The 13074-nt window shown below is 46.1% G+C and overlaps 1 protein-coding gene across 1 annotated transcript; it reads right to left on the reverse strand.

Annotated features, from left to right (window-relative positions):
* Positions 1-224: 224 nt before the first annotated feature.
* LOC310684631 (kallikrein-14-like) lies at positions 225-12812 on the reverse strand. The gene is made up of 6 exons (XM_083456047.1): positions 12628-12812; positions 8538-8624; positions 2282-2462; positions 1825-2075; positions 1494-1630; positions 225-604 (listed from the first exon to the last, which is right to left on the reverse strand). The coding sequence occupies exons 2-6, from the start codon at positions 8578-8580 to the stop codon at positions 449-451; spliced, it is 768 nt and encodes a 255-aa protein (XP_083312173.1). The 5' UTR covers positions 8581-8624; positions 12628-12812; the 3' UTR covers positions 225-448.
* Positions 12813-13074: the final 262 nt, after the last annotated feature.

Genomic DNA, 13074 nt, shown 5'->3' on the forward strand with positions numbered 1-13074 from the left:
AGTATACTGCATTTTCTTGGAAATCTCCTCCCTCTTAAAACAAGGTCATTCCACAATCACATGGACCTCTCCAAACAGGGACACTGTGTCCTAAACCCTGCCTTAATTTCCCCTCTAACAACCTTTCTCATTCACTCTATTAACTTATAACGCATACAAATACTTAACTATTAACTTATAACACATACAAATACTGTCCCCCTAATACAACACAATGAGGAATGGGTGGTACAGCCAAACTAATGTTCATTTTCAGCAGAAAAAATAGCTTAGAGCCAGCCTTGGGTGGAGCTTGGCCGAACTTTGCCAAAGGTGGAACATCCTTCACCAGCAAAGGAAGGAAAAAACTGGTGTTCAAGGGGGACAATTCAGGGTCTTATCCCTGAAGCTTTTCCCTCCCCTGATTTCAGGGTCTTTTGACTGAAGCTTTTTCTTCCATTGAGGTTCATCACGAATTCTGATTGATCGTCTCCCGGATCCATGGCACGACACAGCACACTTTTGCATACACACCCGGGTTCCCTCTCTGTGCGCAGACTTGTGTTCCCCAAGAAACCACGCCTTCGAGTTGCCCCCCGCAGGTGAGTGGGCCCCCAGAGTCACCCTGCATGGAGAAATGGAAGAAGTTTTCAGCAGGTGCACGTCTCCATTCTGTGTCTTCCTCTACATGGTGCTACCTGAACTCAGTTAAATGGCCTGCTTTGTTTTGCATAACACAGCAAGCATACTTGGGTCTGTTATGTTCGCCAGGGGAGAGCCATTGCTCAGTGGCAGAGTGTAGTTTTGTGTGATTGAGGTTTCAACATTCAGTTTGGTCAGAGTGGTTGGTGGGGCTGCTTACCTGGCTTCCCAGCGCCAAGGCCTATAACCAAGAGGGAGAGGGTAGGAAGGATAGTGCAGTGCAGGTGCAGTGCAGGTGCGACAGCGGAGACAACGCAGTACACCTCACTGACCTCCCTGCCATCTTGCCCCTCTCCTTCTTGGCTGCTAGCAGTGGCCTCCTGCTTTGGGGAAGTACTAGAAGAAAAATAGTACTAGAAGAAGTTGTCCTCATCTGAATTTAGAATATGGTTCTCTGTGCAAAAATGTACAGTAGTACCTCTGGTTACAAACTTAATTTGTTCCAGAGGTCCGTTCTTAACCTGAAACCATTCTTAACCTGAGGTGCCACTTTAGCTAATGGGGCCTCCTGCTGCTGCCACACATTTTTTTTGAAATTTTTTGAATATATTTTGAATATTTTGGAAGTCAAATGGACTTCCGGAATGGATTCCGTTCGACTTCCAAGGTATGACTGTAATAATAATAAATTCCATACATTAAAAATAAATAAATGCAGAGTGTTGCAAAAATGGGAGGGAACAGGCTAGTAAATGAAAATGTGTGAATCTGACAGGGACCAAAAACAGATTGATCTGTCCATGCTTAAGACCCTAACTCTTTTTCAACCGCTCAAAAGGTGTAGTCTATCTTCACATCAGCCCTCCTCTCACCTGGCAAGAGTCTGTGCCTCCTTCCTGTACTCCAGCACACATCATGAACGGTGTAATAGCACCACGATACGCCATATTACACTGTGATGTTGGGACAACGTTGACATCTGCACACTGTAGCTGAGCTGGAAGCTGAGCTGGAAGAGATATGTAGAGCACCGAAAGGTCAGTGGTAGTGGTGAAACAGGAAAAAAAAAAAGTCCAAGCAGACAGAAAGGGATGCTAAAAAAAGACTTTGAAGAACACATTGCTGAAAACTTTAATACCAACAACAAGAAGTTCTTTAGATATGTTAGTATCCCCTCCCACCTTCTAAAGTTTGCAAGCTTACCTTGAGGCGATCTGATGGTACCCCAGCCCGAGACACTGCATACACTCCCGTCAGTAGGGCTACTCGTAGGTAGGTTGATAGTCCTTACAGTTTCGGAGAGTCTGGCACAGGGGCGAAGTCGGAGAAGCATGAAATCCCTGTCATTTTGTCTCCGGTTGTACTCTGGGTACACTTTAACTTCAGCGATATCCAAGCACTGTTCTCCCTGTTCAACCCTCTTCAAGTTGTGCTTTCCTAAGCACACCTTCATTCTGTATGGGGGCACAAGGCAAATGCAAAACTGAACAAAAGAATAGATCGTGGATGAGCTGTGTGAATGCTGATCACAGATCAATCCAGTTTATGCCTCTTTGTCAGATTGCCAGGCTGTTAAAGTAAGGCTGTTGCTTGTCCCAGATAAAGCATTCTCCCCACCCCCCACTCCATGTCACTGCATCTTGCTACAGCCTTTACTTACCCGGGTCTGGGTCTGCAATGGGCTGCTGAGAGCACCCAACATGGATGCACTAAGCTTCCTCCACAATAAATGTTCCAGTTGCCTCTGCGTCCGGTTACAATGGCTGCCTGGTAAGGTCTGGACTGTTGTGGACAAACGTACCCGCCAATTATTCGATCAGCTGTGCCTGGCTGGGCAAAAGCTGCAACAAAACAAAACAAAAACTTTGTGGTTATTTCCATCATGCTTTTTATACCAGTGGTTTGTTTCAGGAACTAGATTTCATGTAAGCTTAATGTGGGCGAGATTTTAAAAATTGTGAAATAATGAGAGACCCTGAGTATATAATCTTGCCTTAACACAGATTGGTGGACCACAGGATGTCTGCTAAAAGAAGGAACAGAAGAAGCTGCCTTGTACCAAGTAAGACCATTGGTCCATCTAGCTCAGTATTGTCTACACTGGTTGGCAGCATCTCTCCAGGATTTCAGGTGGGGAACATTCCCAGCCCTACCTGGAGATGCTGGGGTTTGAACTTGGGATTTTTTACATACAAATAAGATGCTCCATCATTGACCTGTGGCCCTTCCTCATTCAATGACCATTCAGGACCCACACAAAAAGTTGTTTCCCCAACTTGTGCTTCAGAGTTCACTCATCGACATGATTTGCCAGTGGCACCAATGCTCTTCAGAGTCTTGTGAAGGCTAGAAAATGCCTTGTACCAGGGCAGACTATTTGTCCATCTAAGCACAGCATTGCCTGCTAGGACAGGCAGTGGATCTCTCAGGTCTCAAGCAGAGTTCTATCACATCACATGACACCTGCCTTTTAGTGAGAGAAGCAAGGGATCAAAGCCAGGATGTTCTGCATGCAAGTGTGTGCTCTGCATGCTCTACTACCACTGAGTTTTGGCCCCTCCATTATCTCTCTTCAGAAATTTCAGATGCCCCATATGTGTATGTGTGCAAATTCTGACCTATAGCAGATGGGAGAGGAGGCTGAGTGATGGGACTTGGCAACTTTCCCTGCTTCAGTAGTACTTATAAAGATAAAGGCAGGCTCTCCCATTGCAACCTGGTAGATACTAACATGAGTTTGACCAAACTGCGGGAGGCAGTGGCAGACAGGAGTGCCTGGCATCCATGGGGTCACGAAGAGTCAGACATGACTAAATGACTAAACAACAACAGTTCTCTATCTTATAACAGGGGCAACATTATGGTGCCCTCCACATGAGGTTGGACTACAGTGCCCATCATCCATAGACATCAGCCTTGCCAGCTGTGACTTATGGGAGTCCAGTAATACCTGGAGGGCATCATGTTGGCTACCCCTGCAGTACAGTATCATAGCTTCTTCCTATATAGTGCGGTGGGATCCAAGTATGGAGGAAATAATACACATGGAGCATATAATTCTTACAACAGGAGGAAACAACTCTTGTGGGACATTATTGCAGTCAAATCAACAGCTCATGGTTTTCCGGCAAATTTGGGTTTGCCCAATGAACGTAAAAACATAAGAAGAGCCTGCTGGATCAGGCCAGTGGCCCGTCTGGCCTAACATCCTTTTGTCACATTGGCCAACCAGATGCCTATGGGAAGCAGGCAAGGAGAAGAACAGCCTTCTCCCTGTTTGTGATTCCCAGCAACTAACATTCAGAGGCATATTGGCTCCAACAGTGGGGACAGAACACAGCACAGGAACACAGGAAATTGCCTTATAGCAAGACAGACCATTGATCCATCTATCTCAGTATTGTCTACACTGGCAGGCAGGGGCTCTCCAGGGTTTCAGGAAAGAGCCTCTGCATTCTCGAGGTGCTGGGAGTTGAACCCAGGATCTTCCCCATGCAAAACAGAAGCTCTGCCACTGAGCTGCAGCCCTACAGAACAAACGCCCAGTAAAGCAGGTACGTAATATGGAAGCGTTCCAGGATCAGGACTGTCCATTGGTTAAGTAGGGATGTTGGGACAAGATGTCTACTGCTGTTTGACGTTAGGTATCTTTATAATTGCTGTCTGGTAGGCAGCATGTTAACAACCTTGTTTATCATTCCATCAACCTGTCTGGTAGGTCCTTATTTCTTCCAGGTGAGAAATTGAGAGAGCGTGCCAGCACATTGCTGCCTCAGAACCCAGTTTGCCCAGCGCTCTTTGATTACCTGTAAGTCTCTCCATTTAAAATCCACATAAATGGTTAAAACATTTTTTTAAAAAATCACACTGGTTGGAATGTAGGAAGTTTCAACCAGAGAGGAAACAACTTCCCAGATACCAAATACTGTACATATTATTTTTACCTGAGGCAAAGGCAGATGACCCTCCACTTTCATGAATATTATTTCATCACTGAGGTAGAAAGAGGCTCTTAAGGTTTCTGCTAGCTGCCATTTTATTTGCCCAATACTAATACTACTAATTTTTATTATTGTTATTGTTGTTATTATTATTAACCACCTTTCACCCTAAGGTCCAGGGTAGGTTACAACGTTAAAACACAATATTAAAAACAGTTTAAAACAACTTACAATCACAGAAAGGGGGGGTGTCCTAAAAATATTCACCTAGAGCAGGCATAGGCAAACTCGGCCCTCCAGATGTTCTGGGACTACAACTCCCATCATCCCTAGCTAACAGGACCAGTGGTCAGGGAAGATGGGAACGGAAATACCCTAACAAATTGTAGTCCCAAAACATCTGAAGGGCCGAGTTTGCCTATGCCTGACCTAGAGTGTCAAATACCAGGATGGAGAGCTTCATCTTCAGTATTTGCTAGAAGCTTTAGAGAAGGAGTTACACGACTTAGGGGCTGTCACAGAGAACGCCCTCTGCTGGGCCGCCACCACCTTGTGCGTCTTGGGGGGCAAAGGAACTTCCAAGAGGTCCCCCCCTTGGCAATCTAAGCACCTGAGAGGGTCTGTATGGAAGAAGGCGGTCTTCCAGATATTTGGGGGGCCTGAATCATTTAAGGATTTAAACATAAAATGAGCACTTTGCAGTGGGCTCAGAAACCAGTGAAGCTGTTTTAAAACAGAGGTCAGAGCTGGCCTAAAGATGAGGCAGGGGGAAGCACCAGCCTCACATGGTGGGAGCACAAAACGTACTGTCCTGCCCATCCCATTGCTTCCGCCACTAGCAGAACGCCAACCCTCTCGTGAGAGGAGAGGCATTCCAGCACACCCTATTGCCACTCATCCTCCCAGCCCTGGGGTGGAGAAGGTGAGTGGAAACACTTTGCAGAACGCCCCTTCTCTCGGAAAGTTTGGCAAGAGAAGGGGCATTGTGAATGACAGGCAGGAGTCCGAAGGGGGGGCAGAGGAGGGGGGCAGGCATGAGGTAATCTAGGGGAAGGGGCCAGTGATTTGTGGGGTTCTGTGCCACCTGTGAGGCAGGGGGGAAAGGAAGAGGCCAGGTAGCCAGAGATGGGAAGAGCCAGGCGATAGAGTTGCAGGAAGGCACAGAGGTGGGAGTGCCTGGCCATTAGAATCTGCTGAAGCTGCCATGCAGGAGAAGCGGCTGGCTGTTTGCATGCGCCATGTCAGAAGAAGGCATTTAATGTGCTGGTGGAGATGAGGTCGCACTGCTGCTCCAACTGTCTGGGTTGGAGCACAGGTCTGAAGACAAAGACGCCCAGCTAGCTATTTAGCAGAAGCAGTGCACGCGATTATTTCGCCTTAGAAGCTGATGTAACCAAGTGCTTTGCCAATAAAGAACTAAACCAGGGGTTGGCAACCTAAGGCCCACGGGCAACAAGCGGCCCACGGGGGTCGTTTAACCGGCCCACGAGCCCCCCCCAAACCGAGCCGCTCGCTCGGTGAGTCCCTGTGCGCTGTGCTAAACCGGCACAGAGCGGCGTGGGGACTCACTTCCATGGTGCCAAAAATTGCATCTGCGCAGATGCAGATGCTGGAAATCACAGGTGCGATCTGGCCCACAGAGGGATCTCCACTGGAGTGAACCAGCCCAGGCAAAATAAACCTTACCGACCCCTGAACTAAACTTTCAATTGTGCGTCCTCATTAGGGGGGCTGGTGTGCTCAGAACAGGCATTCTGGAGTGCTGCATTGCCAGTGATCTTCCTGCCTCTGGGCTGGAGAAGACAAGTGAGAGCACCTTGCGGAACACCCCTCCCCTTGCAGAGTTTGGTGAGGTGGGGTGTTCTGATAGCAGTGGAGGTGAGGGGTTGGAGCGTGGCAGGGGGGCAGGGCAGGAGGCAGCTCTTCCCATCTCACCTCAGGTGGCAAAATGGGACAGTTATTTGAGATCTAAACAGAACCGCAGTCAGTAATGTGGCTGCTGCATTTTGGACCAATTGAAGTTTCCAAGTCATCTTCAAGGACAGCTCCAAGTAACAGTGTATTGCTACACGCCAATATGGAAGTTACCAGAGCATGGAGGACAGCGAACATGTCACCTCTTGCTCATCAAAGAATGTAGCCAGCAAATCAACTAGAGCTGGGGGGAAGGGACTGCTACCACTAAAGCCACCTGAGCCTACAGACAACAGTTTTGAAGCCAGGGGTACCCGCAAACTGTGAACCTGCTCTTTCCAGGGAAGTGCCACCCCATTCAGGGCAGGTCACCTCCTGTATGTGAAAACTTGAGACACATATCACCTCCATCTTTTTGGGATTCACCTTCAGCTTATTGGTCCACATGCAGCCCATCACCGCCTCCAGCACAGGCCTAGAACATCAAAGACCTCTTCTGGTTCAGTCAGAACAGAGTTGATATATAACATCGTTTGGAGTGTGTGGGGGGAGCCTCTGCAAGTGGCTCCAACCAGAAGGAAAACCACTCAGCGCCTCCCAATACATTATGCTGCCTGAGGCAAAAGATAAGATGGCACCCTTCCTCCTCATCTTACCTCCTTCAACTGACAGGACTGGCAATGGAATCTTACTTCAGCACTGGGTTAAGAGAGGCCCTTAAGGTCACTCCTGGCTGCCATCTTATTCCCCCCCCCCCCCAAGATGCTGTGAATGTAGTAACATCATCCTGGGTGGGGAAAGGGCAGTCTTTACTGAGGGTGAGTGAGTGAGTGAGTAAGTAAGTAAGTAAGTAATTAAGTAAGTAAATTTCAGCACCCAGTGGTGGAGGAAAACAGATAAGGCTCAAATTACCACAGGTAAGCCCTTCAAACCCTCAAGAAATTTCACAGCTCCCCTTCTAAGAAACTGAATATGGGGCAGAGAATTATGGGGGTGCACTCTGCGACCACTCAAACAGCCATGAATGTCAGGGGCTGGCTGGCTGAGGAAGAGTGGTGGAAACCACCCAACCAAGAGCCGCCACCCCAGGGAAGGCACAGAGGAAGAGGAGCCTGGGGACTGGTGGTGGGACACTGGCCACACCTCAGAGGAGGGGGTGAGCTGGGAAGTGCTCGAAGCAGGGCACTTGAGGGGAAGCGAAGAGACAGAAACTGGCAGAAACTGCCCCAGCATAGGACACAGGAAGGAGGCTTCCAGTTTGGATGCAGGCACCGGCAGTGATGACAGAGGGGAGGTAGACCCAGCAGTTCTACCTCAGAGCCACTCTGACAGCTTCTCTGCTGACAGCTGCCCCGCCATTCCTAGAATGAGGTGTTTGTTGCTTGTGGCCGAGCAGTGAGTCAGGCAGACACAGAGGGAGTCCCCTGGAGCTCGCTGGAGCAAAAGATCACAGAGGGAGCAGCCTGATGCAGAGGGCTAGAGAGTGAAGAAGGGGCTACACACCAGTTTCGAAGAACTGCTTCATTAGGCAGCTTTACCTTTTAGAAGTCTCTGTTTGTTCTTTGTTTTGCAAGTTAGCCAAGCATCTCTCTCTCTCTCTCTCCATGGCCGTTGGCTAATGTGAATAAAGCTCATCTTATCTTATCTTATCATCTTATCTTATCTTATCTTATCTTATCTTATCCTCTCTTCTCTTCTCTTCTCTTCTCTTCTCTTCTCTCTCTCTCTCTCTCTCTCCTGTGAATGACCTGCTCTGCCTGTCGGCTCCCTGACACTGGAGGGATACACATTTCCAAAATCAACAAATAACAACAACTTAGGAACATAACAAAGAGAGCTTCTATTCCAGCATCCTGTTCTCACAGTGGCCAACCAGAGGTCTATGGGAAACCTGAAAGAAGGATCTGAGCAGAAGACCCCTACTCTCCCCATTTGCGATTCCTAGCAACTATTCTCATTGCTCCCAACACTATAGGCACAACAAGGAAAAAAAAAGGGGGGGGAGAAAACAGTGAGCATGGAGCCGTTGCTGCCCCCATGTCACTTTGCTTATTCCCTTACCTCCAGAGCTCATCAGGAGCAGCCCAAACGCCAACAGCTCCATCCTTGCACTGGCAGATCAAGGGACCAGTCTTCCCAAGGAACTTGCTGCAGGGTAAAACATTTACGGTGAACAATTGTGATGGATGGATGTCAGATTGAGTCACTGATACCGGTACCACAGCACACACCCAAATGACGATAATGAACAACATTATCATCACTAATTGTTTATGTAAACAACTCACCAGTAGTTATTATTCATGATACATTACTGTTAGCGCTTATGCTGAAGCAAACGTCAAGGTAAATGCTTCCTGTTTGGTTGAGGACACGTGTGACGCCCCCCCACAGGGTCAGGGCTGAATGGAAAAGAGGATGAGATAAATGAAGGAGGAAAGCAATGATAATAACAGAATAGAAGAATTACTATGTTGGTTTAACTGGTTGTTAGCTGCTTTGGGGATTGAAGAGCAGAATGAAAAGTTATGATATGAATAGCAAACGCAAGACAAAGCTTCTAAAGCATTTTGAAAATCGGATGTGTTGTCCCTTAGGGTGGTGCATTATTACGAACCAATGCTAGTTCCACTCAGACCAGACCTATTGAAATTAATGGACATGACTAACTTAGGTCAATTGATGTCATTGGGTCTTCTCTAGGTGGAACTTAGTTGGATGCAACCCCAGGGCAGAGACATAGAAATTAGTGGACCCAAGTTAACCATGTCAATTAATTTCAATGGGTGTACTCTGATGATGGTCAACACTAGATGCAACCCCAGGAATCCAAGTGAGAAAAAAGAGGGGCAGTGTGAAGTGATGAGAGAAAGATTGGGCAACTTGGGGCCCTCCAGGTGTCATTGGACTACACCTCTCATCATCCCTGATGAGATGGCAATAGGATAGACAGCAGACACATTCTGTCTGTAGGCAGATGCAAATTCCAGCGGAGTATCATTGCAATCAGGTTGTAATCAGAGAGTATTTTTCATTCAACATCCCTGGTAATTGGGGGAGTAATTTTATGAGAGACAGAGCACTCTAGATTTACCTTGAAGCAGTCACATGGTGAAGAGGCTGCATGGTCAAAATGCAGGTGACTGCTAAAAGCTTTGTTTATTTACCGTATTTTTTGCACCATAACACTCACTTTTTTCCTCCTAAAAAGTAAGGGGAAATGTCTGTGCGTGTTATGGAGGGAATGCCTACGGGTGGCATGCCTACGGATTTCCCCCCTCTAAAAACTACGTGCGTGTTATGGTCGAGTGCGTGTTATAGAGCGAAAAATACGGTACATTATGCTGTTGAAGTGAATTCCCTCCTGTCCTTTAATCTTACCTGATTAGTGTATTTAGAAACTCTTTGATCTTATTGTTATTTTATTGATGTTTAATTATATATTGAGTGTGATCTTGCAGCTGGAGTCCAGCAACATCTGGAGGACCAGATGTTGTTGTCCATCTCTGTGTTAAAAGCCCTGGATTGGGGCAAGCCTGGGGACCCTGTGACCCTCTCATTGGTGTTCATCTGGTAGGTTGGGACCTACTGCTGGGTTGCAGCTTAATCTAAGGCAATCTGAGACACAACAGCAGTACTACCACCATACAAATACAAGGGGGAATTATGGAGATGGGGATTCCCCAATGCATGTTTGGACTAAAGGTGGGTCTCAGATCTGAAAAAGTTAGGGAAATCCCTAACTCACCGAGGCTTCGACTACCCTCACGTGGTTTAGTCGGCCAGTTGAAGCCATTCCCAGCGTGTGGTCGCTGTTGCATCCGGACAGCTTCTAGAAGCCACAGGTGAAAGCTAAGCACAGAGTGGGGACCTAAGGTGGACAGGCTACCACAGAAGGAGCACGACATGTCCCCCACCAGAGGAACTACCTCTCCCCTAACCCTTCATACACCCCTGCTTATATAACTCCTGCGTATTTATAGGTGCTCTCTGTATCTAACAGAAATTCACTTGTACTAAAAGCAAGCTAAATTCTAACAAAGGCCCACAGTATAATTCTGAAGCATAATTCCAAGAATTAGACAACTTCTTATCCAGGTGTCCATCAATACAACTGGCACTGGTGACCAGAAATGTAATTCTAGTGAACTGAAGGGAAAGCCTGTAGGAAACGCTACTGTGGAAATATGGTATTATTTTAAAAGCCACTTGGCGGGAGAGAAAGGGGTGCGGAGAGAGAAAATCTTTCAAAGTGACTGTGTCTTCTACCCTTTGCCTTCTGCAATAGTGGCCAAGGTTGCTTTTACTAATAGATGATAGATAGATAGATGATAGATAGATGATAGATAGATAGATAGATAGATAGATAGATAGATAGATAGATATGATAGATAGACAGATGATAGATAGATAGAGATAGATAGATAGATAGATAGATAGATAGATAGATAGATAGATAGATATGATAGATAGACAGATGATAGATAGATAGATAGATAGATAGATAGATAGATAGATGAGAGAGAGAGAGAGAGAGAGAGAGAGAGAGATGATAGATGATAGATAGATGATAGATAGATGATAGATAGTTAGATAGATAGATAGATATAGATAGATAGATAGATAGATAGATAGATGATAGATAGATGATAGATAGATAGATGATAGATGATAGATGATAGATAGATAGATAGATAGATAGATGATAGATAGATGATAGATAGATAGATAGGCTGCCATTTGTGGTAGCCACACAGCTTGGCATTCATCAGGCCAGCCAAAAGTTTCAATTAATGATTACAATCACAGATCAGCCATACACATGACATATTTAAAACCTTGTCACACCACTTTAACATTCATGGCTTCCTCCCCAAAGAATCCAATGGAATCGTGGTTTGTTAAGGGTTCTTGAAAGTGTAGCTCTGTGAGGGGTAAACTATAGTTCCACTGATTCTTTGTGGGAAGCCATGATGGTTAAAGTGGTATAAATGTGTTTCAAATATAAGGTCTGGAAGTCACTGCAGCCAACTGTGAAAGTTCAGACTCATCTGAATTTTGTGATGCAAGTCTCCAAGTCATGTGTTTGAAAATTCACAGGCAAGATGGGCATAAATGCATATATTTGGATTCCAGAATTTCACATTTTGGGTTACACATTCCAACAGAACAATCCAGGAGGTGCCTACTCAGAAGTAGGTTCCATTCAGTTCATTAGGGCCTATTCTAAGGGATAGCAGGTCTAAATCCATGTTCTTATTTTGGAGTAGAATGAACACACACACAGGGAGAGACTACACATATTTTCGTGCCAAGACTTGAGCCCCAACAACGACAAGAGTAGCAGTGAACAAAACAACCAAACTTCACCAAAATTCCCAGTATTCTGATATTCTTAAGAAATTCATGCATTCTGAAACCTCATTGGGATGTTGTAGTCATCCTTCAGAAAGGAACTCTGAAAACAATGGTGTTTGGGTAGTATTCTCAAGCATCATGTTCATTTCAACTCCGAACTCTGAACTTCAAATTGGAAACATTCACCAGACTCACACACAATGTCGCTTCAACTCTTTGAATCCAACTACCCTTCGTTAAGATCAACCCACCTGTAAGATCAACCCCCTGTAGCTCTATGTTGCATTTCTATCATCCAACGGTATAATCCACTTAGAAGCCAGCTGTGGCGTTAAGCAGTATATAAAATAAATAAATAACTACCAGATTTATTTATTTTTTTAAAGCAACGAAACACACAGGGATTTCCCCTTGCAAAACTGCCTTCCAACATCCTGAGAAACAGTAGCCAAGAATGACTCCCAATCTCTCCTATTGTTTGACTGCCAAGGCTGCAAGACAAGGAAAACATAGGCATGGATGGCGTGATGGATGCCTTTGCAGCTTAGCTCCTTGACAGCCGCGATGACAGATGGGTGTTTTAATTATTTATTTGAGGCTCTCCATCGAATAGCTCCCCAACGGCAGCCAGCAATATGCCGTTTCATGTTTTAAATAGCACTCCCGACGACACACACAGATAACCGGAAATAGCTGAAAGGAGAATTGCCTGCTGATTAATAAGCACAGTTTCTTTGCCTCCTGGATAACATTCTAAACATAATCCTAAGAGCGAATCTATATGTAGGCTTACCTACCGTTCCTGACGGAGAAGCTCTGGGTGGAAGGAGCTTCAACAGTGATGTCTGGTAGGAGAGCAGGTGAATAACTAGTGGAGAAGTTAGCATTTAAATGCCAGGGGAGCAGGGCGGCCTTGATGGATTCCCTTCCTGGTGCATCACAGCTTTGAAGGCTCTCGCTGTGACTCAAAGCCGCGGCTGTCTATCTTCTGATCTCTGAACTTCAGCAAGAAAACCCACGTTAAGAGCTGAACGGGCCAGGCTGCTGATGGGTCCACCCTCCACCTCTTCATATGATTGCTCTTGCAGCCTTGCCAAGGGGCATTTGCAGGCAGGGCTCAATCCAGGATATTTATGGCACTATATGCAATGCATACCCAAGAGAACAGTGGCACCTCCACTGTACCTTTTTCCAGGGAAGGGTGGCGGAGGAAAGGGAAATATGAAAACCATCCTTTGCA

Source organism: Podarcis tiliguerta (genome assembly GCF_965153285.1).
Source record: "Podarcis tiliguerta genome assembly, chromosome: 8".
Classification (NCBI taxonomy): Eukaryota; Metazoa; Chordata; class Lepidosauria; order Squamata; family Lacertidae; genus Podarcis; species Podarcis tiliguerta.

Coding starts and splice junctions, on each gene's coding strand:
- LOC310684631 (XM_083456047.1), bottom strand. CDS start 8,580: ATGGAGCTGTTGGCGTTTGGGCTGCTCCTGATGAGCTCTGGAG. Junction 2,076..2,281: donor CATTGCAGACCCAGACCCGG/GTAAGTAAAGGC, acceptor GCCCCCATACAG/AATGAAGGTGTGCTTAGGAA. Junction 1,631..1,824: donor TACCATCAGATCGCCTCAAG/GTAAGCTTGCAA, acceptor TATCTCTTCCAG/CTCAGCTTCCAGCTCAGCTA.